The following is a 27,133-nucleotide window of genomic DNA, read 5'->3' on the forward strand; positions in this document are numbered from 1 at the left end:
TTTGTGATGAACAAAGCTTTATGACTTCTCTTTTCCAAGTGTTTAAAAGTATGTCCATCAAATCAACCATAAATAATAATAAAAAGACATTAGAAAAGCCTCAAACCAAAGAAATCAACTTGAGTTGAAACTTACTTTATAACAATCCCACTTCAATGCACACTCTAGCTCCAGCATTTTTTTTGTTGGCTCATGCCCATCCTGTATACAACCCTCTTCTCCCCCCACCAAGTTAAAATGGTTCTGAGTATCTTTTACAAAGAAGAAATTTTTAGATGACTGCAAAAAGCTACACATTAAGCTTACAGATAAGGAACAGACAGGAATACATACTGGCTTACTCACTGTACATACCTATTTAAAACTTTAAAGAATAAAAATATACACAAAATATACACTTAATACACAAAGTAAAACTGCCTTCAGCATTTGATATTTTAGAAGGTGATGCATTTTTTCTATTAAAATTCCACTCATGGAACTATCCCTGTGCCAGCTCCTCTTCATAAGCAATAGGATCATTACAAAGTAAATCAGTTCTTCATGTATATGCAACAGAAGCAGCAAAAGCTCAGCCTCTAGTCATCACTGTCGCTCCCAGACTCACTCAACTGCAAGTCATTTCCTACAGAAAACAAAAACAACAAAACACAACAAGGGGGTAGAAGTTAATTCACGTTTCATTGCAATCAAATCAAAGAATAGTCATATTTAAATTATAACATTTAAATAAAATAACAGAAGATTCAAATGCAAACATCATTTCTGTTGTTTAATGAAACAGCTCTTCATGCCCAAGAATATTACAGCTTGCACAAGGCTATTATATGGCCTAATCCAGGCCACAGTGAAACTCCTTGGCCTCATACCTCCCAAATGCTATCTCCCGGTGGGAGAACAGCATTCCCCTCACTAGCAGCAGTGGAAGGAACTCCATCCAGCCAAACTCCTGCATATGACTCAGGGGCAAGGCACTGGGGAATTCCCTAGCTTCATTAAGCCTATTAATACAGACTTTTTTTGTTTCAAGGTGGTTTGGGTAGCCAAGGCAATACACCAGAAGGAATGTTAAAGCAATTGCAACTCAAGGCTGTTGGTTGAACTAAGCTGACTAAGGGTGTGAAGAGGAAGGCTAACTCCCCCCCGCCCCATAAAGGGCAAAGAGATCAGATCAAGGAGGCCTAGGTGTGGGTTAAACCTACAGTCTCTGATCTCTGTCTTGCAGAGCTCTTCGGATTTGGGGGAAGTAAAGAGGTAGAAGAGTACAAAAACAATGCTCTTGTTCTGGTAACTGAACTTAGGTCTCAAGAGCATTCTCTCACGACCCTCCTCAAAAACAGGTCCCTCTGCCCACAGCAGCTATGTAATGGCAACTGATCTGCTGAAAAAAAAAAGCTGAAAAACACCCTGCTTGGGTTAGGGGTGCTTCTCCCCATGTAGATGGGCACCAGAGACCTGTATGCTCAAGAACATTAATCAGGGCAAAAATCAGTGCCTAAAAAAAGGAGTGGCCTTACCAGTTCCCAAATACAGGTTCACAAACCCTCCTGGGGTCAGAGGCTTCTTAAAATTCAGTGATCTAGGCAGTACCTGTAGTCACAGCCCAAGAGAAGCAGGGAAGAAGCATCTCAAAACCAGAAAGTTTGGAAGCTACTGCCTTAATCAGAGCCTACCTCAAAAAAACAAAAACAAAAAAACAAAAAACCCCCACAATGGCAAGAGTCCTACTGACTTTGCTGAAATCTGGACTTCACCCAAGGGTCACCTCAGGCATTCATTATTGACAGGAACCCTGACTGGCCTCCCTAGTTTTTCAACAGGCCTTTTCAGTATTGTCAGTATAGTACCAGAATTTGACTTATTTAAGCTGGAAACCTTACATTTATTTGCATTTAAGCTCCTCCACTTCCCTGTATGTGGGTGCTGAAAGACGTACTCAAACATGCCTTTGGAGGAATTAGGAATGTTTTATAATAACTAAGTTCTAGTTTCAAGTTAATGCAATATTTTAACTTCACTGAGTTAGAATACACCTGACCTACCATAAAACAAGAACAACACAGATGTACACCATCTCCCCCGGGAAAGCCTGATGGGACAAAACTATCCCTTAAGAGCGCTGTTAGCACTTTCTAAGCAATGGAGTTGTACTGACTCAATGCTTCCAAACATCACATTTTAATCAAATACCTAGCAGTTCAAATTTCACTTTAAAATATGAAATTTGTGAAAATATAGCTGAAACAAATATACTATAAACATTCTAACAAAACATTACATCTAATAAATAGGGCGAAAACTGCATTTATGATTACAGCCGTCGTGTCATTCACATTTCTCTACTGACTATACTGACCCATGTCACAACCCCGCTATTTTTTTCTTAGTCTGTGTTTTCACATTAGGACAGTTCTTCCCTCCCACACAATATATCCCCGCACTGATGCTCTGCTGCCCACTCACTCCACCCAGAGGCCCAAATCAAGGCTCAGCAAGGTCAATGAATGGGGGCTGTTGCACTGATGCCTACAGGCTCTGGACCAAACTTAAGTAATCTCCATACCTTCGGACAGGACTCAGACTTCTGTTCAAAAATCTCATCTGCATATTTCAGTCTGTGAACCCCCCTTTGATAACTATTCAGCAAACTGTACTTCAAAGAGTTAGCTTAATGTGCTAAAAATACAGGTGGTCTCAGGCAGGTTCCCACAGCAATAAGACACAAGCCTTTACTTACGGAGAGTATTCATGAGCTGATTGCTTCCTTGTGGCCTGCTGGTGCCGTTAGCAACTGCACTCCTGTTGTTATACTGCTGGTGTGGTGGCTGGGAAGGGGAAACATGTGCAGGCTCTTCTCCCTCACTGCTGGAGCTTTCATCTTCACTCCCAGATGAGCTCTCTGAATCTGATGAGCTGCTTCCACTGCTGCTACTCATCTGCTCAATAATTTCAACCTCTGCTCTTAGCTCTGGAAAAAAGGACATTCATCTGTTTGAAACCATGAATAGGGCCCCATGGAATTTGAGAGAAGAATTTGAAAATGCAACAGTCTCATCAAGTATAATTTAATCGCATTAAATATTTCACATAAGAAAGAGACAGGAAGGAAAACCAAAAAATCTTGACAACTGTTTAATCTTGCTGTTACAGCTGAATTTAAAGAAGTAAGAGCACAGTTCAGTATCATAAAGCCTTCATTTATTTTATAAACATATATACACTTTACACTCTTGAAAGTATTTGCTGCTTCATTATTTTCCTTAGTTATATATTTACATACAAAGCAAGTACATTTCCTGATGGAGTTTTATGTGCCAACAGTCAGTCCATTTTTTAAGAAGCATTTGAATATGCAGGAACCTAAATTCCATTGAAAGTCAGTAACATACAGGCTTTTGGAAAACACAGAGGGAGAGAGGGCGGGCATAGGAACATGATCACAACAGAAATTGCCCTGATTTAAGATAATGTATGAAACTGCTCCAGTGGACAGTCACATGACTCATTTTAACTAACCTTCAGAAGCAGCCAAATGACATCAGAAAACCTTGCTGTGGGGCGGATGAGAATATTCATGTATCAGAGAGTGGTGGCAATACCTTAATCTGCTCTAGTGATCACAAATAGCTAGGAAATACAGAGACTACTCTGAAACTGTGAAGTTACTCAAGTCAGCCACACCACACACGCTGGACTACCATGACAGCACCATCAGCAACAGTCAGTGCTGGCTAAGGTTGAACAGCTATTAAGGTAAGTCACCCCAAACCATACCATCACTGTGTATTTTTTAATCTGTCATAATAGTGTACAGGACACTATAGTTATAGGACAACTTCTTTGTATCCACCCACAAAGTCAAGTCTCTAATTACTCAGTCCAGCTAGGCAAGTTTCCAACAAACAGCAATATTCACACTTCTGTTAGGTAAAGCATGTGAATCTCTCACAGTTCAGGCTTTTGTAGTACTAGGAGTTCTATACTGACCAGGTGAAAAGTGAGTGCTTCTCTCTCCATTATGGAAAAAATGGCACAATTTTAATGCTTGTTATCTTGACCTCCTCCAAGAGTAAGGCTGAGCAAGTGGAACTCTTCTCTTTTTCAATAAAACTGTTTTCCTCGGGTTGCTTCACATTTGAAGTAACCAGCTAAGCTTTCAGCTTCTGCACTACTTGCTGGAGAAAGTCCTCTAGCCAAGCATGTTCTGGTTTGAGAAACAGTTTTCTTTTGCCAGTTTCAAAACTGCTACTTTTCAAAGTTCATAACTGTCATATTGAAAATGAGCTATATTCAATTAGAGGCAAGGAAGGCACATTAAAAGGGAACAACCACGTGCCGAACTCCAGCTGGCTATTTAAGGATAGTGGGGTTCTTGCAACTTAGTTCCTGAAGCCAGATCTCCAACGACCTGCATTACCTGTACTTTATTTGTATGCCAAAGTAGAGAGTAAACCTACCTTTTCATCTTTAAGAAACAACAAAAAAGACCACTGGAAGAAGGGAGAAGAATATATGATTAGCCCAACAGAAGATACTATGTTGTACTGCAACGTCTTTCTCCCTCATCCCCCTCCCAATACAGTCTTACTGGCTTTAAAATTCTATTTCATGCCTGGAGTTTGAAATACAGATAAATGGGCACTTGCAAGTCACTGTTCTCAGCATGCCCTTATCTAGGATTTCAAATTGTAAATGTTCTCTGTGTTCAAGACTAAAAAATTACACGGGAAAGCTAAAGAAAAGCTAAACAGGAATCACCATTCTTTCCCTTTAAAATGCTCAGGTATTTTCCCTGTCTTAATGATGTAAAATTTCCACATACTTTTAGTGAGCGTGAGAGCTGCTAATGATAATGTGTTGTTAAAATATCCTGGACTGTAGCAAGCACAATCACCTACAGACCCCATGGTGAAAAGATTCAGTAAACAAACCTACAGAAGGACTAGCATTTGAGATTACCCACAAATGCTTATAGGGCTAGAAGGTCTAAGGCTGAAAAGAATGTGTGTCTTGGCACACAGGGGTGACAAGAACATGCCAGTCCAGAAAACAGCATACAAAATGGCATGAGGTAAAGAAAGAAAAAGCTGGTGGAGCTTTTGTGAGTGAAGTGAAAAGACACAACAAGAAATGCATTCCAGATAATTAAAGAAAAAAATCTGAACAAGAAGTCTGAACTTGATATAAGAAGTAACACTTGAAGGGTGTTGTCAGAGTTGTTATGGATGGAAACTCATTTTGAGTCCATTTACTAATCAGTCTCATAGGCTGGCAGCTTCCTTTCAAGTCTCTGCTCTCTTAATTCCTTGTGCTCAGTATTCTAAATGGCTCATCCATGCAGATGAGAAAAAAAATAATTGTTTTCACTAATGTTATGGTGGCTACTCTGTCATTAAAAGACTATCAGGTAAAACTCCAGCAGAACCATTAAGGAAGTCTGTTCAAATCCCTTCAGTGTCACCTTATGAAAGATAGTGGCTAAGCCTACAATGATACAAAAGCCTTAGAGGAAAAACACATCTGCTTTATTATTGTTAGATTTTGCATTTTCCTATGCAAAATTTCCTATGACTTAAAGTGGTCATAGTTACTGAAGCCTTGGATAAATGTTGCTTTGCAGTGCCTTCAATTAAAATAGGGGTGAGGGGGGGTGTATACATATATGCCAAGCTGAACAATGCAAGTCAAATCTTTCTTAAATCACTTTTTGGTCCATGAGATCAAACACCTCACACTGATGCACTTCAAGGTTTAAAAGATGATAAGAGTCAGGATGTGCAGCAGTTACTTTTAAGAAAGCTTTTCACACAGTATATTTTTGAACACTTGCCTTAATTGAGTCTACATCATTTAAAAAGGTTGACATTGCTAGGGGAGCCTTAACTTTTGCATGTTTGATGTTACAACTTTAGGCTTGCTTTCAAAAAAGTAAAAAAGCTTATTATTTTATACTGGTAGTCAATGCAGCAGTCTTCTAGAATAAAAAAATAATTCAAGGTCAAAAATCATTATGCGAGTACAAAACAACCTTTCTCAGCATTGCTATTTTCTGTACATATTCTGAATCAAATGTCCTAATTTTTCAGTAATCACAGAAAAGGGTTTATACTGCTTAACAATAATAAGCTCCGTAGAATTTTTATCTGAAGCCTCAACCTCACCTGCAAAAATACCAAGGAATTACAGAAATAAAATTCAGCTTTATAGAGAATAAGGCTCTATGTCCATAACAGAATACTCACTGTTAATAATGGTGTGCAAGGTGGAGAGAAATCAGCTTGACATTGGCACTTTGACTATGTGGAGATGGCAGCTAAAAGACGCATATTTTAGCCAAGTGCAGTAAATTTGATTGAGATGTCCTTGAGAGACAACTACAGTTCTATGGCATAATCCTTATAGACTAGAGCTACTTTTCAGGTATGTGTGTATATACATATACATACATACATATATACATATATATATATATATATATATATATATATATAACAAAACACAACACCCAACTGCTCAGATTTTTAAGCACTGAATTCAGAGTTTTCAAAACAGACATATTCCTGCACTTTTTCAAGCAGTGCATGCTTTAAGTATGTAACATTATTAAAAGCATTTCTGTTGTGGTCAGATATGCCTGATATATGCCAATAATTTCATGCAAATAAATAGTTCTCCGGCATATGTGTACAAATGTTCACTGCTGAATGAAATGTTATCAGATGTAGCCAAGCATTCAAAAGAACAAGCTCTTAGCCTCTATTCCGTTCCTTTCAGGCAGGAGGTCAATATAAAAGCTTAAAGGGAAACAGACTCCTTTGGTGCAGATCCCTAGAGACAGCCTCCCTAAGGCCAGTATGGAGAAAAGGACTGCCTCAACTCCCATGCACTCTGTCTGCCTCAGACCTTAGCCACAGCAATTTGGGCATTTGCACAATGCGATGGATGTGAGAACTGATCTACCTGAAGCTTCATTTCCTAGCTCACCTGTAAGGGAAGATATGGAAATGCCAGCTGAAGACAGTGGAGGAGGCAGAAGCCTGCACTGAGCTTGGCTTAAAACTATCATTAAACCCTACTATGATAAGGGCTGTGTCTTACTAGACTCTTGAGGAGGGCACACTGGGAGCAGGAGAGGTCACGGTTTCACAGAGCCGCTTCCAATCACCTCCTTTGGGGACTGGAAGTTCTGTGCTGTGTCCATTAAAGAAATAACACAAAAGTTCACCTTTATGTATATTTTATAAAAAAAGAGGTAGCCCAACCAAAAGGAAAGTTACTGCTTGAATGCAGAGAACAGTCTTCAGTCTTGTTTTCTTTCCTTAATATGCTTCTTTATGGTCAAAGACTTTTGAGTTCCAAAGAGACCATCTCATGGCTTGTACAGTTAAGTTGTATTAAATACTGTCACTGTATTGTGGTGTTATTTCAGTTCTGCCTTTCCCAGGTAAATTCTCATGACTTAAAAGGTTTAATAATGCTGACACTCTAGATATTCAATGCTGGAAGTGATACTCAGACTTACATTACTGAAGGATTGAGGAACTCCTAGAAAAGTTATGATGAGCATCTTAGAAAAGATAATAAAGAGCATATACCAGAAGCAAATAGAAACTGCTCAGGAACTTGTTCTCTGTCTTTTCAGGCCTTGAAAGATTCTCTCTATGGAACACCATATTAGTACTAGTCAAGCACGCTTTTGCTTACTTTTGGAAACAAAAATCTGCTTCTTATTTATTTGGAGGTATTTCCCAATAAAAGATATTCAGGTGGCAAAAAAGTTACCAGGACAGTTCTAAACAATATGACTTACATTCTTAGAGCACTAGAAAATAGTTTCTCTGGAACAGATGGCACACCAGACAAGCATGATTATTTTACTATAAAAACATGACCTTTACAAATTGTTGTATGTCTACAAAAGAGTGCCCCCATGGTTATGTAGCTTATTACACACTACAGGAAAAAAATCCCCACCATTATAATTGATTCAGTTATTAAACTGATATACTGTGAGAGCTGGGCCTCTTCAGCCTGGGGAAGAGAAGACTGAGGGGGGATCTTATCAATGTGTACAAGTACCTGAAGGGAGGGTGCCAAGGGGACGGGGACAAACTCTTTCCAGTTGTCCGGTGTGACAGGACAAGAGGCAGTGAGCAAAAACTGAACCACAGGAAGTTCCGCCTGAACGTGAGGGGGAATTTCTTCCCCGTGAGAGTGATGGAGCACTGGCACAGATTGCCCAGGGAGGTTGTAGAGTCTCCTTCTCTGGAGATATTCAAGGCCCACCTGGATGCAACCCTGTCTAACATGCTCTAGATGACCCTGCTGAGCAGGGAGGCTGGACTAGATGATCTCCAGAGGTCCCTTCCAACCTTAGTGATTCTATGATACTGCCTGATATCCTCTCCCTTAGTCATTGCAAAAGAAACAAAAATGGCAAAGCAGCTAAGGGAACTATAGCTAGCAAATTCTCAGACTTTGACTCCATCTGCTGACTATCGTCCAGGTATTGAAAATACTACTGTTGTGAAGCTGTGAGACCAGTCAGCTCCTACACAAACACTCACATAGCTTAAAAGTGTCAAAAATAACTACAGAAAAAGCATAATCTTAGAAGTAAAATAATTGTGTTTGATGCCAGATAAGAAACCCAAGAGAACCAAATAAAAACTTAAATTTAATATCTTCTGCATTCTGATTGCATTGTTAACAGCAAAAGCAGGTATCACACCAGCATGAAAGGAAGGTTTTGAGCAAAGAATCTGAACCCCAAACACCTAACTCTTACATGTCCATAGCTAAAGACAATGTGCTGCTTGAGCTGCTGATCAGGTTGAGGCAATCATCCGTTCAAGTGCTTCAAGGTGTGGTCACGGTAGAGAGGAAGCTGCAGGGTTACTTCCTCTCTGCGCCTGGCATGGCACAGACTTTAGGCCTCATGATAGGACACAGCCACACGGCCCTTCCATCCTCTTAGCAAAAGCCTCCAACCTTACTCTATGCAGGAATAGCTTTTTTTTCCAAGTTACTTGATTGCATAATTGGATCTCAGACCATTAAGCTTTTGTTGTTGTAGTCATTGCCTAAGCTACCCAATCCAACTTGTCTAGCACTGGGCTGCTGTAATTTTTTGTGAATTCACACTTAGTTTGTCTTCTTTTTAGAACAGAGAAATAATTTGGAAGACAGAAAATTATCAGCAAAGAGGTTCTCTCATGCCAAAAAAGACTGCAGTATAAATACCTATGCTGGCAGAATGAATAAATAATTCATTAAGATCCCTTAAAATGAGAAATAAAGATGACAAACCAGCTGTCAAGGACAAGCTTTAATCCCTGAATATTCTAACGTGTTTTTATAAGTTGCACAGTCATAGTTTTTAATAAAAAGACGACAGACAAACAACCAAATCCTGAAAACTACAAACCCTTCTTTACCTCTCTTAATGTCATCCAGCTGAGGTTCAGGCGAAGGGTTATCCTTCAAAGGAGAAGTTTTAGGTCCAACTGCTGGCTTGGTTGGGGCTCTGAACTGCGATGGAGGCTGAGAGGCTCGGGCAGACTGTTGTTCAATTCGTGCCTGGATCTTACTGCTACCCTCCGCTCTAAAACAACACACCAAAGACACTCAGTGGCACCATGCAGCTGTGTTTAATTTTTTCAGTATATTTGTATTAATCTGTAACTTCCTTTTGAAGAACCCCATTTTGTAAAGCTGCACAGTGAATTACAACCTTTAAACATGCACATACCAAACATTGTTCTCCTTCTATACGCAACACTGCTGTTTTCAACAGCAAATGTGTATATACAACTGCATTGTAACACCTTTACAAAAGGTATTTTAAAAACTAGATGTGTTTCAGTGCTACCATATTCTCTAGTGGGAGAGCAATAAAGGCTTTAATTTAACAATTTAAATTTCTATTAAAAAAAAGGGAGTTAACAAACACAAAAATTTAAAGTCTGCCTACAGTATAAGCAGATCTACTCATAACAAAATCCTGCTTGGAACAATCAAAGTAAAAGAAAGAATTATCTCACTTGTAAACAAACCATCTCAGACTGAACTCTCTTACAGATCAACCTGACTACAGCAACCACGGTGTTACTGCTAACAGCATATAAGCATGTTTTTCATGCTTTTTCACTTGTTTGCTATTGTTCCTTAAAATACAGTTTAAACTATTTCCTTTATGGGAAGAATACTATGCTTAGGTGGTCAATTCAAATCAGGTGTTTCTTCATTTTTCTGAATCAATAAATTGCTAAATCCTAGAACAGTGAATACCCTGGCAGAAAAAAACCAACAAGCATACTTTAACCTGGTCATGATGTACCTTAGAGGAACCTAAGTAAAATATTTGTTTGTGACTTATTTATCACTTATTATGAAAGCCTTTGAGTATGTCTCTATGTAGTGTAGTACAGAAACAGCTTAAAAGTATTAGGTCTAAGCTTTGGTCCTAGTAGGTTCTAAACTCAGCAATATGGCATTTTATGTCCTTGAGCTGATCCCACTGAGAAATAAGTCAAATAGTCCACATGGAACTTCCTGAGACTTCACCTAAACCACTTCTAGTACCTGATCTAATGTATTTAGAGCTAACTCAAGTATCTCTGTGCTGCACTGCATTGTAGATGCAATCTCAAATACTAGACACGGAACCATCTCTTCATTCATCACTGAAATGCAGCTATTAGATACCACATCAATACAGTGTACATAGTTATTTACAATAAAAGTGGCCTATCTGGGAATACACTCACTAGATCGTATGAAAGGTAAAAACAGAAAATGGTTTTCAGTATTAACTACACTCTCAGAACTAAAGATTTTAAGTAGAAAAAGCACATTCACTCCTCTCTGAATGTTATCAGGACATTAACACTAAAAATTCTGCCTCCAAGGATGTCAGCAGGTCTTTAAAGACCAAAGTAGCCAAGAAAAAGATTTCACTTCCGATCTAGAAAACTAAATGACTTCCCAAATCACAGTTCCTCACAAGAGAGGTCCTCATTTTTCTTCTTGCCCACCTCTGCTTGAGAAAACTGGAAGTATTTAACACCTCACTGGTTCCAAAACTCACTGGATCCAGACATATCACAGGACTCAAGCCCTTCTGCACTTCTTTGCTCCCTCTGACTTTTGCTTCACTTGGCCAAAATCCAGCAGTACATAAATTGTTGGGGGCTTCAAATCTCATCTCTAATACACTCATATTCACTGGACAAAATGCTTTGCCTTTGGATGTTATGTGGATGAGTTTTCACATCACTAGCTCAGAGGAGTAACAGTTCATTTACTTTGAACTGAACTTGTTCTTTGGCAAACTTCCAGCCAAGTGCTGATGAGCTGTAATCCACTTACCTATACAGCTTTAGCGGCTAGAAGTTCTACACTGCAATAAACACTTCTGTTATTTTTTTTTAAGCTATCATATTTGTAAAAGTATTTAAGAGCATCTTATGCAGGAGACATCTGAGTAACTGCTTTATCATTAGATCTCAATAATTGATGAGTCCAGTGGTAAAGAATGTGATTCAGAGAATTCAGGTACTTGCAGATCAGCAAGAATACTAAAAATGTTTCAGCTGCGCACTTTATAGGGTGAAATTTGTGTGCAGTGAAGTATGAGTATTGAGTCAGAGAGGATTTCTGGCCTCAGCAATTTGTCTAGGCAAAGTCTTACAACCATTACTTCCTCAGTTTTCTCCCCACCCCCCCCCCATCTGGAGTCTTTGGACTTTCGCTCCACTTTATATATCATCAATTCAGTGCCTTGTTGATGAGTGTTTCTTGCTCTTTAACAGTATGTTATTAAAGCTTCATGACTCCCTCAGGAAGCTGCCAGGAACAAACCTCGGAAGTCCAACAGTCCTTTTGTCAGGATAACACTTCCATCATCTTCAACTACCACAGATTCCTGAAAACATCCCATCTTTTAGCCAGCTTCCAAAACTCCAAATAATCATAAGTGTTTCCTTGTAAACCATAATTATGTCCTTTCAGCAGTGGAGAATTTACTAATTCTTTACTCTTGGATTCACACTTTCAAGAGCTACTTGCATTTTTAGGCAAGATAATTAGCCCATAAGGTTTAGTAATTAAACATTACTACAAAATAAAGTTCTGATTCAAACAACACAGCCTGAATAGAAAACTTCAGCATGAATTCATGCTATTAACTTAGCCCTGTCTGCAGATTTACCTTGTTTTCTTCACTTGAATACTGCTGCTGAGTTTTTCCAGTACATACTCCCCAGTGTCATGATTGATAATAAGCACACAGTCCTTCTGGTATGGCCTTTTATTTCCTTTAAACACTGTCATCGGTGGAGTTGAACCCTGGCATCAAAGAAAGGGCACACATTTGGTTATATGCCCTACCCAAACAGTTTATAAATACTAAGTCAAATGAATATATATTGTTCTGACCTAGAGACTAAGAAGTTAATCCTCAGTTTCTACAGAAAATGTTCATTCATGAAAAGGGAAAAATATATATTTTTTTAACTATAAAACTATAATAAAGCAGCAGATCAGATGTTTCCTCACAGCATTATTATGCCTTTCATCATTTTAAATGTCTCTGCAGTGACAAAACATCTTCTCTTTACTTGCCATTATTGACAGTCCTCCTTCCCAAAATGGTAACTTGATGGCAATTTGAATAGCTAGCTGTGACAAATGTCAAGAATTTTCTTGAAATTTCTGCTCTGGAAATCTTGGGCTTAGATATGAAATAAAATTCTAATTATTCATGTAGCAGAACTGTCATCTGAAGTAGCATGTGGTCAATTGACACATTTAAACTGTTGTGTATTTAATACACCAAATTAAAAAAAAAAGATACTTTTATACCAGATTATAAGCAACTGTCACACCCTGTGTGGGAACAACTACCTTCTTCAAAGTCACATTAGCATGTGGATGCTTGCAATTACAATTAAATGTATTCTCAAAAGCAAATGGGGGTATTTTGACTCCTTCCAGAAAGTCCCCAAGTCCACACAATGCTGCATAGAGCCATAGAAATCTGATGGCTTAAACTGAGAAGCAACAAAAACAAATTCATGCGGTGTTGCACGCTGGCAAATACTGCCGAGGCTATGGTCATCTGTACTGCATCCGTGCACAAGCTGGCCCATACAACGGTTTTGAAGCAGAGAAAGTAGAATCAGTTACGGTCTATCTGCACACAGCAGGATGGCCCTGGCTGTATCTAAGAAAGGACGTGTACTCATACACAAGTGTATTCTCACTCTCACACAAGGAACATATACAAGTGTATTCTTAGCTGTAAAATATACTCAGATTTCATACGTATATGAGCTACCAAGAGAAATAAAAAAAAAGTTCATTCACGCACCTTGGCACATGTTGGATAGCAATCAAAACCAAGGACAAGAGAAAAATAATGTGTTCTTCCACATTTTATTCTAAATAGCAGAATGAACAATTAAAATTTAAACACTCAGAATGAAACCCCGCAATCTCAATATTTCTAATTAACTGAGTATGTTTGAATCTAAAATGAGTCTGGAAAAGTAAAATAAATCAGAATTCTTCACAAAGATACAGTAAGAGTATGGTTCAGAAAAGATCATAGTCTCATGACAGTCAAATCTTCAAAGACATTTTATGTTTTTAATATTCCTACATTTAATAAAGGAAAACAACATTTAAGAGGATAAAAAGTAAGCTGAAAGTCAAAGCCAGCTCACTGCTGACAGATAAATCAGGAAGCATAAAGCACAAACACAATGAGAATTGGTAAGTTTGTAGCCTATTATTCTGCTATCCAGAAACTTCCTAAGTCAGAAAAGTCAATTTTGGGCTTTTTAAAAAAAAGGCAGAAATGGAAGCTATATTTAAGTAAATTAACAATTCAACACTTCTACTTAACATTAAACACTTAAAAGTTTTAAGGTCAGTGTCTAAATAACACGGCTTACAGATTCTGCAGGATAGAAAAAGAAAGTAAGTGAAACAGGTGAATTTAATCAGATTTTCAAGAGTGAGTTGTTTTGTTTTGTTTCTTTTTTTTAAAAAAAAAAAGAAAAAAATCAAGCAAAAATTCTTCACTTTCCCAACCAAGACTGATTAGTATTAGAGCCACTAAATCCGCAGGTAGAAACAGTGCTTCAAGTTATGCAAGCAGCAATGGACACCAGAAAACTCCACTGAACAAATGATCAAACAGATATCCTAAGCGATCAGGCAATTTCAAAAAACAAGTTGGAATTTGTTTTGGGGCAACTGAGACGCAAAGCAGGATTCAAGAAATTCAGTAAACCTTGTAAGGATGAAATAATCTCGAAACTCCTCAGAGTGTTTTCCAGCTAACTCTCCAAAACTTAGGCGACACTGCTTTGGAAAAACACGCGCACAGAGGCTACATTTTGTGCGGTTAGCTGCATAACCCTCCAGAGCATACCAGAAGCTGAAAGCTGTTCATGCTCTTGGGAAGACAATCACATTAAACCCATCAGTACAGAGATTTGGAAAAGGATGTTACATGCAATTTTGTTTAATAGAAAAGATAAAGAAACAACACAGTTGCCAGTTAATTAAAGATGAATGTTATTGCTATTAACCACATTGTTTTCTATTTAACACTACTATATTCAACATTTCTATAGACAAAAAGCAAATATGCAACATCCTGCAGCACTAAAGGTGATCAATGCCATATAAAAAAGGGTGAGGGGAGCAGGTAAATCATCGTTTGGTGAGAATTATCACATTATATAGCAATTGAAAATACCAGCACAGTAGAATAAAGAATACCAAAAGGATTTGACACACAGCTTCTAAATTGACTGCTTCCCCCTCCACAAACCCGTCTATGTCTGAGCCAGTTCTAGTTTACTGGCTTAACACACAGCACTAGCTTCAGCTAACAAACAAATCCAGTTCCAAAAAGGAAGCACTTTCTTTGTTTTCATAAGGAAATCACTGATTCTTCAATTACAAAACAGCTGCACCTATGAACAGTTTGTTTTATAAATAAATAAAACAAATAAAACATTTGTTTTATTGCTGTTCAACTATCATCCTCACACAGTAGACTTTACAGTATAATTTGAGGACAAAGTGGACAGATACTTCATTTCCACTAGCCAGAAACCTCTTTCTAGGTTCCACCAATAAATCTAATGGCAGGAAACAATCTAAGCTATAAGTCTGCGCTTTTCATTACTAAAGCATGTACAGAAAGGCCTACCTGTGGCTTCTGAACATCAAATCTTGACTCAACTCAAAACTATTCTGCCTTTCTTCCTTAAGCCACAGCACTAAAATTCAATGAAAACTAGGTACAAACTTTCAACTAACAGCAAAGTCTTCTTGTTTGTCAAAGAATAGTAGAAAAGAAGGAATCAAATGCAAAGAACAGTCTAGAACCTCACAAACATAATCCTTTACAAACTCTCAATTGGCCTTTCCTAAGGTAGCACATTACAGTTCTGGTAGCTCAAATATTGAATCCACTTGTTTTAACAAACATGAAGTGAAAATAACATTTACAGCAGATTGTACCTACACAGCAACTACTTGTAAATTTGTTACAGAATAAACAGGTAAATATACAATATAACATACAACATACTTACTGGAATATGTGGCAAGGTGATTGTTACTTCGTCTCCTTTACCAACTTGGAGCTCCCCTTCACAAGATGTATCAATTGATGCTGGTTTAAAGTCATCTAAAGAGGAAAAATAATTTAGATTATATTGATACGTGAAATTGTTTCTCAGAGCCTTCATAGTTAATCCTTCCCTGTAAAAAGCCACTGCATATTTACTGTGATTATAGAGGATATTAAAACACATGCCAGTGTTTACAACAGGGGTAGAATAACATACCAGTGCAGTGTTTCTATGTTCAGAACCCCAGTCACATGATGACATCGGATTCTAAACTTACTTTCAAAAATGGAAGTTTCTAGACCTTTGTGTTTAAAAGACCAAAAAGCAGATTTCTCCCAACCAAGGCAGTACAGATACTTGATTTTGCAGACCATTCCATGCATCTCAAAAGGGTATCAATCAACAGCACACCCCAGTGCTCTGAATGGGTCTTGCCAATTCCAAACCAGAGGATACCTTTCTCCGTGATGATGACTAACTTAGTAAGACCACCCCAGTTAGCCTCAGTGACATCGCTGAGCATGTAACAGCGTTCTGCCTCCACCTCAGCGGTAGAGCAACTCTGAGACCCCATCTGTGAGGGAAAAAGAGGTGCTGGTCTTAATTAACCAGGCTTTGTGCTAAACCAAGCCATCGTGGACAGAGAGCATGACTAAGGCGAGACATAGCGATAGCTTTAAACTCCCCCTAGTTTAAAACAATTTTGTTGGCTTGTATAGAATGCTCTGTCCTCCAAGTAAAACACTTTTGTTTAGCGTATTTAGTTGAATTAAGAACCTTTTAACCTCAAAGTATTTTCCCCTCAATTAATTCCCCTCAATTATGAGCCATAAAAACTAGAACAAATGACCAGAACACAAAACGTTCTGACAGAAGATTTATCTAAAGTGAAATAATATCAGACAGATATGGATATAGGATTGCCTTTTTTTTTAAGCATCTATTCAATTCTAGCATCTCAGAACATGAAGAGGTGCAATTATATTCACAACTAAGACTTTTAGTTATTGCATTAGTTAGGACATTAATATCTCAGAACAAATTTAAAATGTAATTCCACTACAAAAAGCACATTTGCAGGAAAAAAACAGCTTTGTAATAAATTCTCATTAGGAGAGAAATTAATGCCTAATTGAGTTTTACATTGACAGCACAACAAGCAAAATCAGGCACACTTGACAATCCTCATGCCTTAACTGCCAGATCAAATCATATCTTTGGTTTTCATCCGAACAATCTATTTCTAGCTATTGTTTCCCATTTACTTTATGCTCAAGCTTGCTAAATAAAACATAAGCAGCTATAGAAAGGCTAGTGTCTTTGCCAAAAAGAGATCAAAAGTTTCAACAGCACAGTCACTAAATGAAAAGGAATGCACCACTAACATGCTTCTTTCTTAGATAACAGGAAAACATAGACTTATTCCAAGTAAATACTCAAACAAAAAAAAGTTCTCTTTTTGAAAGCTTACTGGTTTTATGTGCTTGGCTAATTTTCCTGTAGATGGAGTGTACAAACCTCCACCTAAATGTAACTGAAGTCCTTTTTCCAAAAGTCAAGTTTCTTTAGATGTGTTTTCCATGAATAATGTAGTCTTTTCAGTTCAGAATTTAATAAACATTACAGAAAACAACCAGGTATTTTAAGGAGGAAGAAACAAATTTAGCTTGCAAAATCCTCTTACTGTAGTTTGTATAAAGAGGATTAGGGGAACTATATGATGCTCAGATCCTAGACTAATCATTTAAGATCAACAGTTAGAAGAAAAGTTATAGCCAGGAAAGCAAGAGAGATTTCACTTGAAAGTCACTGACTGAAAAAAAACAGCTTAAATCGAAAATAAAACTGCTTTCTTTCAGTTGTGGTCTGAAGCGCCTTGGCTTTGCAATCCCTTTTGTGAAACTGATTATTGAACACCTTTCAATTCTAGACGTCCAAAGTATTTTTATCTGGACACAGCTTGGGCTTAATTTATATACCATCAGACAGCAACCTCATTCATTTGATATTTGGGCTATTTTAAAACTTTGATTTATAAATGAAGATCTACTACTGGGCTTGTGCTGAATAAAACTGAGGGCATTATGAATAAACAGTTAAATATATCAAACATACGGTATAGTATTCTTTAGCATCGTGGGATTATGCAAGTATAATAGAGAGGTGAACCACACAAAATTTAGGTGTTAATCTGCTAGAGAGAGTTTACTACTTAGGGAAATAGCTTCTACATAAGCACTGATCATCTGCTTGAATAATAGCTCAGTCTAGAAAATTATTCTTTCAAGCCTCACTCAGGTGACTAATCTCACTGAAATTACTTACTCACAATGTATGAAACCAGGCCATGAAACCAGGCCTAGGATTACACACCATATAATGAAAAATCCTCTGTTAATAGTATAAATTTTGCACACTAATACAAAGATTCTAAAGTACAACTTTGGTGTTATTCTCATCTCCTGTTGCTGATGAACTACTGATTTTAGATCCTTGTCTTATTTAGGGGATGAAAAAAACAATTTCTCGTCCACAGAATTCAAATACCAAAATATAGTGATGTCTTCAAAATAATCTTCTAGAATGATATAAAATGTAGCCAGTGCTAGAAAACAGCAGTTGGAAAAGATGTTTGTTGTCTTAGAAAAACACTTTAACCAAGTTCTTCCAAAGCAAAATTACTGCTTGAGACCTTGCCTCAGACTTTATCTTACACTCTTCAGCATCACCACTTACTAAGCAATACTGTATGCGCTCAAAACATTTCTGCTTGCTTTCCTGGGAAGGGACTTATTATCGATCTATAGAGTCAACACAGCTAGGGAAAAGGTTGCTGGGTTACATAGTGCCTCATCATGAAAACGATCAGTTAAACGTGAATTAGGGACGCTGTGGCTGCAGACAAGCTGCTTTCCTTTCCAGACACTCCTGTCTGCACAGGCCTGGCCAGGCCAGGCCGGGGCCTGTGGTCACCTGTAACACCAGGGCTGTAAGGAAAGGAAAGGCCTCTCCTTTGAGGAGGGGGCTGCTTCATGCTCTTAAGCCGTTCACGTGCACTTCATGAACGGCTCCAGCGCCTGCTCCGCTCCTGCCGCCTCCCTCATTCACCCTTCCTCACTACCAGCACGCTCAGCCACGGGCCACGCGCAGAGAGCCACCAGCACGGCTGGCTGGAAACGCTCCCAGTGCGGCCCGGTCGGGCTTTTCCCGTCCCTGTCCTCCCACCGCCCGGCTGCTCGGGCTGCAGCCACAGAGCCGGAGCGGAGGGAGAAAACACCGGGGGGTGCTGGGGGGAGAGAAGGGCCCACAGGGGAGTGCTGGGGGGAAAGCAAACGGCCCTCAGGGGGGTGCTGGGGGGGGGGATGAGTGCTGGGGGTCAAGCAGCCCTCAGGAGGGTGCTGGGGGGAGATGGGTGCTGGGGGAGGGGGGCAAGAAGGGCCCTCAGGGGGGTGCTGGGGGGAGGGATGAGTGCTGGGGGTCAAGCAGCCCTCAGGAGGGTGCTGGGGGGAGATGGGTGCTGGGGGAGGAGGGCAAGAAGGGCCCTCAGGGGGGTGCTGGGGGGGAGGGATGAGTGCTGGGGGGAGGCAAACGGCCCTCAGGGGGATGCTGGGGGGAGACAGGTGCTGGGGGGGAAGAAGAGCCCTCAGCGGGGCGCTGGGGGGGGGGGGAGGGAAGAGAAGGGCCCTCAGCGGGGCGCTGGGGGGAAATGGGTGACAGGGTGGAGATGAAAGGTCGCAGGGGGAGTTGGGTGTTGGGTGTCAGGGGGCCGCAGCGTGGGGGAGACGGGTGCTGGGGGGGGGGGGGGGAACGTGGGAGGCGAGATGGGCTCTGAGGGAGGCCCAGGAAGAGGGAGGAGAGGGATGCTGGGGCCGTGGGGGGCAGCAAGGGCGGGAACAGGCGCTGAGGAGGCGGCGGGGGGCAGGGGGGAGCAGGCCCTGGGGCGAGGGGCGCGGCGCGGGGCGCTCACAGCGGATGGTGTGGAAGGAGGCCTTGGGCCGCCGCTCGAAGCTCTCGCCCAGCTGCAGCGGGTGCTCCTCCTTGTCCAGCAGCGGGTTCGCCGCGCCGTTCATGGCCCCGCCGCCGCCGCCGTCCCCGCCGCCGCCGCCGCTCCCTTCCCTTCCCCCCTCCTCCGCCCGCTGCGCGCGCCGCCGCCGCCCCGCGCCCTTCCGGGGGCCGAGTGCAGCCGCCAAACCGCGCCGCCCCCCGCAGGGCGCAGGTGGGAGCCGCGGCGGGACCCCCTCCCCCCCCCCCAATACCGCGGCTCGGGGGGGGGGGGGGCGGGGGGCTGCGCGGCGCTAACGGCGTTAACGGCTGCTGATGGGGGGGCGGGAGTGTGGCGGCGGCGGCCTGTGGAAACGCCTGAGCGCAGGCCCGAGCACGCCATTATCAACGTGTTGGCTTAACTTTTATTATTATTTTCTAACACCGGGTTGTTTCCCACATGTAGCAGGGGCAGTTTACACGGTTAATTCACCCTCCTCTCCCTCCCCCAGCTTGTCTTATGAAAAAAATGTCTCCCCCCCCGACTTGTAGTGCACCCAGCGACGTAGTTTGCTGATTTTTTTTTGCTGTTTGTTTTTTCCTGAGGATGTACCTCTCCCTCTTTAAATTTAAAATACTGTGTATTTTGAGGGTGTTGCTATATCTGTAGGGGATTTTTCCTCTCCAAAGGAGCCTCTTCCCAGTAACCATTCCCATCCTTCCTGGAGGAAAGGGGCAGGTGGTCTGGCTCCTGCGAAGCGGGGCAAAACATGGGCAGTTCTGTGTATTGTGCTGTTCACACCTCTGTGTTTCATGTTTGTGTTCGCAGCATTACATTTGTACTGCGTAAGAGAAAATAAAATACTTTATTTTATTTTTTGCTGTAGAGTAGAATTTGTTGTTTTCTTTTTTCCTTTCCATTTTGGGGAAGCGGTGCTGCTGCCCAGTCCTGGGCGCCGATGGATGTGGGTGGCACGTTTTGCCTACCAGGAGTTTCAGGGGAGCTATTGGGCCATGCAGGATTTAATTCACGCTTGCCATCCTTCAGGGTCTGGGTGTTTGTGGCAAGGCAGAGGACAGAGCTAGTTTAACGCCTGGGAAAGGGTTTGGATCCTTTCCTGGCCTTTGTGGAACTGTTTTCGTTTCCTCGTTTTTGTTAACTTCTGAAAAAAAACATAGCCGTGATTGTTCAAACTGCTGTGAATCCTCAGGAAGAGGCAGTGGAAGTAGTGTGAGCACAGGAAAAATGTTAATATGGTGTGATTTATCAACTGAAATGGGAGTCTGAAAAGATTTGCCACCTGCTCTTCAGCTGTGAATTTTCTGAGGTGTTACTAACTGGAGTTGCAAAACCTGTGTTTTCCTTTCTAGTCATGTTTTAGTGAAAATAAGCATAGAGCTGCATCATCATTCTCTGGTTGGGCAGTTTTCTGTGATGTGTGTGGAAGACCAGCAGAATTTGTCTGCTATGTTCCTCAACTTTGAGATCGGTGTGATGTTTTACCCAATGGTTAGCTTCGACAGAGGATTTCTGAAAATAAAGAGAGGTAAGTCTGGTGGTTTGCAGTGTGTTGTGTAGGGCAGATCACCATAAAACCTCAAAAAGTGCACATGGTAACCCTCTTCTTTTGATGCTTCTAGATCCTTGGTTATTTACCTAAATTAGGTGATGGAAACATCTGCTAAAAAAACCTCACTGTAGGTCTTTGGTATTCGTATCTCTGTGAAAGACTCTAAGATGTTCCATGAAAACACATCAGTTGATTGCTTAAATTTAATAACTACATCTGCTGAAGATGATGCTTTCCAAAAAAAAGGCCATAGTGCAAGGATCCTTAGCCCAGAAGAAGCTGAGAGACTGGCAAAAAATACCATTTTGGTGACTGATTTCAAACAGCTAAAGCTAGAGAAAGAGGCACAGAAGAACTGGGATCTATTTTACAAAAGAAACAGCACCAACTTCTTCAAAGACAGACATTGGACAACCAGAGAGTTTCAAGAATTAAAGGCATGTCGGGAGGTGAGCTGTATACACCTTATCTATTAGTAAAGAGATGTGATCCGTTGTTTAGAAATGAGTTAATAGTATTTCTGACAAAGCCGTAAAGGTGAGAGCTCTCACATCTTAAGTGTGTAGTACCTTGTGTAGCGTGGTCTCTTTTAATGTCAGAGATACCTCCTCAGAATCAGTTTAGTTTCAGTGTATAATTATTTCATGTTATATATGGAGAATCAAATCTAGAATATTTATTTTATGTGCTAAATAGACAGCTTGTCTCTCTGTGATGTGACATGTTCAGATGCAAGTTGCAGCACTTAAAACACTATTTTAAAGAAAACATCCAGAATTACAGGCTAATTGCAAAATATCCTCAAGGGGAATAGTCAGATGCATCTGTTGCTCATTCTGTCTGAATGAGACACAAGACAGCGATGGTACAACAATCTGTTAATTAAGTAGGTGGATGACTAAAGAAATACTAAGAAGTTCCAAAAAGATGTGTGATTTTGCACAAAGTAAAATTCCTGTTTCGTAGTGTCAGATTACAGATGGATAGCTACTTCAGTTTTTGAATCAGTTGTAGTTAACGCTGATTTCTTGCTTTTAAAGTGCTGATTGAACACTATGCATGTATTGTGAGGAAAACAAAAGTGATGGGCTCTATCTTGCATGTCTTCTCCCCAGTTTGAGGATCAGAAGCTGACCATTCTAGAAGCAGGCTGTGGGGTTGGGAACTGCTTGTTTCCACTCCTAGAAGAGGATCTGAATATTTTTGCATATGCTTGTGATTTCTCTCCTAGAGCTGTTGAGTACGTGAAGGTTGGTATGATATTCAGTACTTCTTTTAGCATGTCTTTAGAAGCTTATGAATTTATGACTGGAGTGAGGGACTTGCCTTCCTTTGTCAAGAAGAGTAGACCAGCATTTGTCGAAGAACAGGGACAGATCGATTTCAGGGGGGCTTCCACTGAAAGAAGCTGAGTTATTGTTCAAGACCTGATTTTTGAGCATGGAATTGTAGTAGCAGCGTATGTGAGTTACTTTACCTGAATATTCTGTGAAGACTTTGTTTTCTTGGGGGGGAAGTTTCTCCTTGATGTTTGTGGGGTAGAGGGAGTCCCAAGGATAATCTTGAGGACAAGGATATGAAAGTTCATTGACAATAAAATTTGGAAACTGATCAGAAATAGGTTATGTTTATACTTAACTCACCACTGAAGAGTGCTGCAATCCAAAGCAATTCTGCCAGTGAGGTTAATGGGGACACTGAACTTTAGAATTATCCTGGTTTGTTAAATTTATAATCAGAGGTAGATTTTTATCTATCTTTAATTTGAAAGCATTCTCTTACGAGACATTTATGGCTGAGAACCACAAGATGCATACTGTGTATCTCACCCAGACAGTGGAAAGAAACACGTGAGTGGATCACAAAAAGGGGAAAGCAGCTCCCTGGACTGCCACAGATGTACTACCAGATGAACTTGGGCTGAATGTATAACGCTCGTTTTTGGTTGGCTTGGTGGTGTCTGCCTCTACAGCTCTTGCTGGACTTTGTTTCCAGAACCAGGTTTTCTTGTATCCAGAAAAAAGAAAAAAAGAAGAAACTGCTAGAAGTGCCAAGCTGCAGGTTGCTTGAACTGTTTACGAGCTACTTGTTGCTGAAGAACTGTGCTTTGATCCCGTTGTAATAGAGAATTTCTATTAATGATATTTTTGTATTTTTAAAGACTAGAAGCAGTTGTAAAACAGAAATGGTATGATATTTGAATTGTGTCTTAACATATATTCCTTTTCAAATTCCTGAGAACAGACCTTCTTTTTCCACTATTATAGTGCCCAGCAAAGAATTTCATATTGCATTAATCACCTATCAGAAGTTAATATTCTTTTGTCACCTGTTTTGTCTTGCTCTGCTAATTAGTTTCACAAGTTTTCAATCTTATTTTTTAGATAACAAGTACTGCTAATTTTCAGGTAAAGCATATTCTTTTATTTTCTGTAGAAAAATTCCTTATACAGTACTGAAAGATGTAAAGTGTTCCAGTGTGATCTTACTAAAGATGATCTTACAGAAAATATACCAGCAGATTCTGTGGATGTTGTCACACTTATATTTGTGCTCTCTGCCATTCATCCTGACAAAATGCACCTTGTCTTGAAGAATATTTACAAGGTAGGTACGAACAGCTGATTTTACAACCTTTAAAGCACTTTTTTTTCCCCTTTTTGGCTTGAAAGTACAATTTTGTTTTGAAAAAAATAACACTGCTTTTAATGATATTCTTTAATTAACACTCTATTCCATGGAAGTATTTAGCTAGCTTTTGGTATTATGATGGTTGTTTAAATTGACTAATACATGTCATAAACAAATCAAAACGGTATCTTGAACGGATGAATTTGCTGCTAGTTGTACACTACAAATAATATTTTCAGATTACGGAAATGTCTATGTTTGTAAGATATGAATGAAAGTGAATCAAAAGTGACTTCTAGAGCCACAATGACTTGCAAGTAGAATTTTATTATTAAACACATTAGATCTGTGTGATTTAGAAATGGAGTATTCACAGATACTAACACTAACCTAGCGATACTTGCATTCCTGGGCTGCCTTTGTAGCTGATAGACAGAGGCCCCTCCAAAGGGTAGTTTAAACCACTCAAATTGTGGTTATTCTGAATTTCCCTGAGATGAGCCTGTCATATTGACTATAGAGGGACATAGTCAACTTTTTTTTTTTTAAACATGTTGTATGTGTGTATATGTTGTATGTGTATTGGGGTTTTTATATTATAAGATATCTTGTTCATTTATCATCAGTAGTTTGAAAAAAAGAATGTCAGATTTTAATATACCTCCAGCAGTTTTCCAAAGTCAGGATTGGTTCTTAGCTCATGCACAAGAAAAGGCTGATTACTGTTTTTTTTTTTTTTTTTTTTTTTTTTTTTTTTTGTGGAGGTTCCTGACTCATTTAACTCACATACGGGTTTCTGCACATATTTGTAAGTTGCAAATATTCCTTTTCTCCTCTGAAGAATACAGCTGGTATTTGTGGAGGGGGGAGAGTTGTGTACATGAAATATGTAAAGTCAACATGGCTACTGACTACATTTTCTAAATCTTAAACTCTTTGTAGATTGATTTCTTTATGAAAGAGCAACAAAAAATCCCAATCTGCGACCGTTTTTCCTGGAACTATTCCTTCTGTATTTCTTATGTGTTAGGATACCTTATCTTAGTTCTATGTATGCATGTGTATCTATATTTATATATGTATATATAGATAGATAATATGGCAAAATCCATTTACCTTGTAATGTATGTGTCTTATGTAACAGGTATTAAAACCAGGCAAGTGTGTCTTGTTCAGAGACTATGGGCTGTATGACCATGCAATGCTAAGGTTTAAATCTGGCAGCAAGCTTGGAGAAAACTTTTATGTTAGACAAGATGGGACAAGATCATATTTTTTTGCTGAAGGTAAGGCGTATTGTGGATTGTTTTCTTTACTGTTGATCTTCTGTTTAAACTTACTTCAGAAAATTGCTATCATGCCTGTGGAAGTTTTATTTTACATGGATGAACTGTTAAATCTTAGTGTATTTAATTTGCCCTCTTCTTCTGGGAGTTTATTTATAAGACTGACAGGACTTTAGGAGCTCTTACTTGTACAGAAGCTTCTTTAAATGCCATTACGTGACAAGAGCAGTGATTTTTGAACTTCCTGTATTTTATTCAGATTAATTATCTAAAGGAAAAAGAAAAATACTTGGTAAGTGATCAGCTTCATCAATCACCTAAGCGGTTATCTTGCCACTGTCCTCTTTTGCAAGGTTATTCCTGGCATGCAAGATGAGGGTGTACTGATGAAGTCCATGACTTTTAAAGCAGATCATATCTAGAGTGCTGAGAAACTTGTGCACAGATCCTGCCGAGAGAGTGCCGACTAGCTGCTATCGCTTTCTACTTTCTTCGTCTCTTTGTAAGGATGATGTAAAAAGCATTTCTATGTGATACAGTGACATACTATTCACATACTAAGTGAATGACTTTTCATTCAGTGTTCAGAATGCTTTAGGAAAGAAGATAATTGTTGCAGTTTACTGGTGGGAAAATCGAAGCACATAGACATGAAGGAATTTGCTTAGATTCTCACAATGAACTGTGATTATAGCTCTTGTCTCCTAACTCCCATTCTTAATGCTAAACTTCAGTGAAATATTACTTCTCCATATCAGTTACAGGGTACTGTGCAATAAGAACTCTGTGTTTGTTTCTGTGGGGCTTTTTGTTCTTCCTGTAACGTAAAACACAGCTACCGAGGAGACCAATTTTTGGAGTCAAGTAAATGTTCGTATTTTATAACATAATGTACTACCTAATTGCTTCTAATATATAAAAAGCATTAATCATGTCCAAGCTCTTTCTGTTCTTCATAGGATAATGATGAAATTAAGATAATGTAGTCTGTTTTATAGCTTCATTGAAGCATTTCTAGAACTATTATTTGTTGAGTGATTTTTAGTTCTATTTAAACAGTTAGCTCTTACAAACAGAATGGATGAAGAAGGGAAGAAGTAGGAGACTGGTGTTGCTGTGAAATTTTAAAATATATTTTTTTGTGTATGTTAGAATTATTTCTGAATGAGAAATTTGTTTGATTTGAGAGAAGAATTGTGGCTGGAAGAGGAAAAAAGAAAGGGAGGAGAAGAGAGAGAATTAGTCTTACACTCCTGATGCTGGCAATTTTTTTTTGCCTTAGACTAGTCTGTGACTGTCTCATGGACCATCTCTGCTTCTATTTTTAATCCATTATGATTGACTTCATTTCAGTTAGTATCAAATAAATATTGCTTAATACTTGAGAACTCTTTTGTCACTAGAACTATGACCTCCCATTGTTCCTGCTGTTTGCTACTAGTGCTATTTTTTGTTTTTTTTTTAGCAAGAGCACTACACAAGTGTACCAAGTAATTGCTGAATAGGATGATTTGAATGATGCCTATTTATAGTATGTCTGGCCTCAGATGACAATACTGATCTTTTGCCATGGCAAAGAATCACATCTCCCACTCTTTGAAATAATCTTCAATTATGGAGGGATGCTTATTTGTAGTTCTGTGTCATGAAATATGTGCAGCTTCCTCACAATGAGATTTCAGTAGCTGCACAATCAAATTCAATGTGTTTGTATTTCGCTGATGTGTACGCGTCAGTGTACCTGAATCCCACAGAGTTTACAATCTACACATGTGGTTTTGTGGCAGGCTGAAGTGGATATATGCTTGTACGGCCATCAGACTGGGTGGTCTTTTCTCACCTCCCCAGCACATCTCATCTTCTGGTTTTGGCATGCCAATAATCACAAAATAGGCCATTTCAGTGAGCTGATCCACCTGAAATTTGAAAAAAATTGTGAGGCTTTTTTTTTTTTTTTTTTTTTTTAAATCAGGTAGCATGAGTTTTGAGTGGCTTAAATTTGCTGTAG

General features: G+C 39.5%; 2 protein-coding genes across 3 annotated transcripts in view; one reads left to right on the forward strand and one right to left on the reverse strand.

Annotated features, from left to right (window-relative positions):
• Positions 1–19,773, reverse strand: EAF1 (ELL associated factor 1). Its single transcript, XM_062569400.1, has 6 exons — positions 19,624–19,773; positions 15,618–15,712; positions 12,212–12,348; positions 9,438–9,604; positions 2,738–2,968; positions 1–625 (listed from the first exon to the last, which is right to left on the reverse strand). Exons 1-6 carry the CDS (start codon positions 19,724–19,726, stop codon positions 579–581), a joined length of 780 nt encoding a protein of 259 aa, XP_062425384.1. The 5' UTR covers positions 19,727–19,773; the 3' UTR covers positions 1–578.
• METTL6 (methyltransferase 6, tRNA N3-cytidine) overlaps positions 19,713–27,133 on the forward strand; it is an 8,462-nt gene continuing 1,041 nt past the window's right edge. The window contains exons 1-7 of one of the 2 annotated variants that reach the window (XM_062569399.1): positions 19,713–19,872; positions 21,009–21,184; positions 21,279–21,657; positions 22,324–22,458; positions 23,645–23,815; positions 24,984–25,125; positions 25,479–25,621. In XM_062569399.1, coding sequence (XP_062425383.1) covers positions 21,376–21,657; positions 22,324–22,458; positions 23,645–23,815; positions 24,984–25,125; positions 25,479–25,501 — 753 coding nt within the window. In that variant the 5' untranslated portion in view covers positions 19,713–19,872; positions 21,009–21,184; positions 21,279–21,375 and the 3' untranslated portion in view covers positions 25,502–25,621. Of the gene's footprint in view, positions 19,873–21,008; positions 21,185–21,278; positions 21,658–22,323; positions 22,459–23,644; positions 23,816–24,983; positions 25,126–25,478; positions 25,622–27,133 lie in introns of those variants that run through there. The other variant, XM_062569398.1, reaches the window with a different exon arrangement.

Source organism: Rhea pennata, chromosome 2 (assembly GCF_028389875.1).
Source record: "Rhea pennata isolate bPtePen1 chromosome 2, bPtePen1.pri, whole genome shotgun sequence".
NCBI classification, from domain to species: domain Eukaryota; kingdom Metazoa; phylum Chordata; class Aves; order Rheiformes; family Rheidae; genus Rhea; species Rhea pennata.

Excerpts from the sequence above, each read along its gene's own strand:
- EAF1 (XM_062569400.1), bottom strand. The coding sequence starts at position 19,726 with ATGAACGGCGCGGCGAACCCGCTGCTGGACAAGGAGGAGCACCCGCTG. Across the intron at positions 12,349-15,617 it reads TCACCTTGCCACATATTCCA|GGTTCAACTCCACCGATGAC; the intron begins GTAAGTATGTTG and ends CTTTGATGCCAG. Across the intron at positions 2,969-9,437 it reads GCTGGATGACATTAAGAGAG|AGCTAAGAGCAGAGGTTGAA; the intron begins GTAAAGAAGGGT and ends CCTTTTTTCCAG.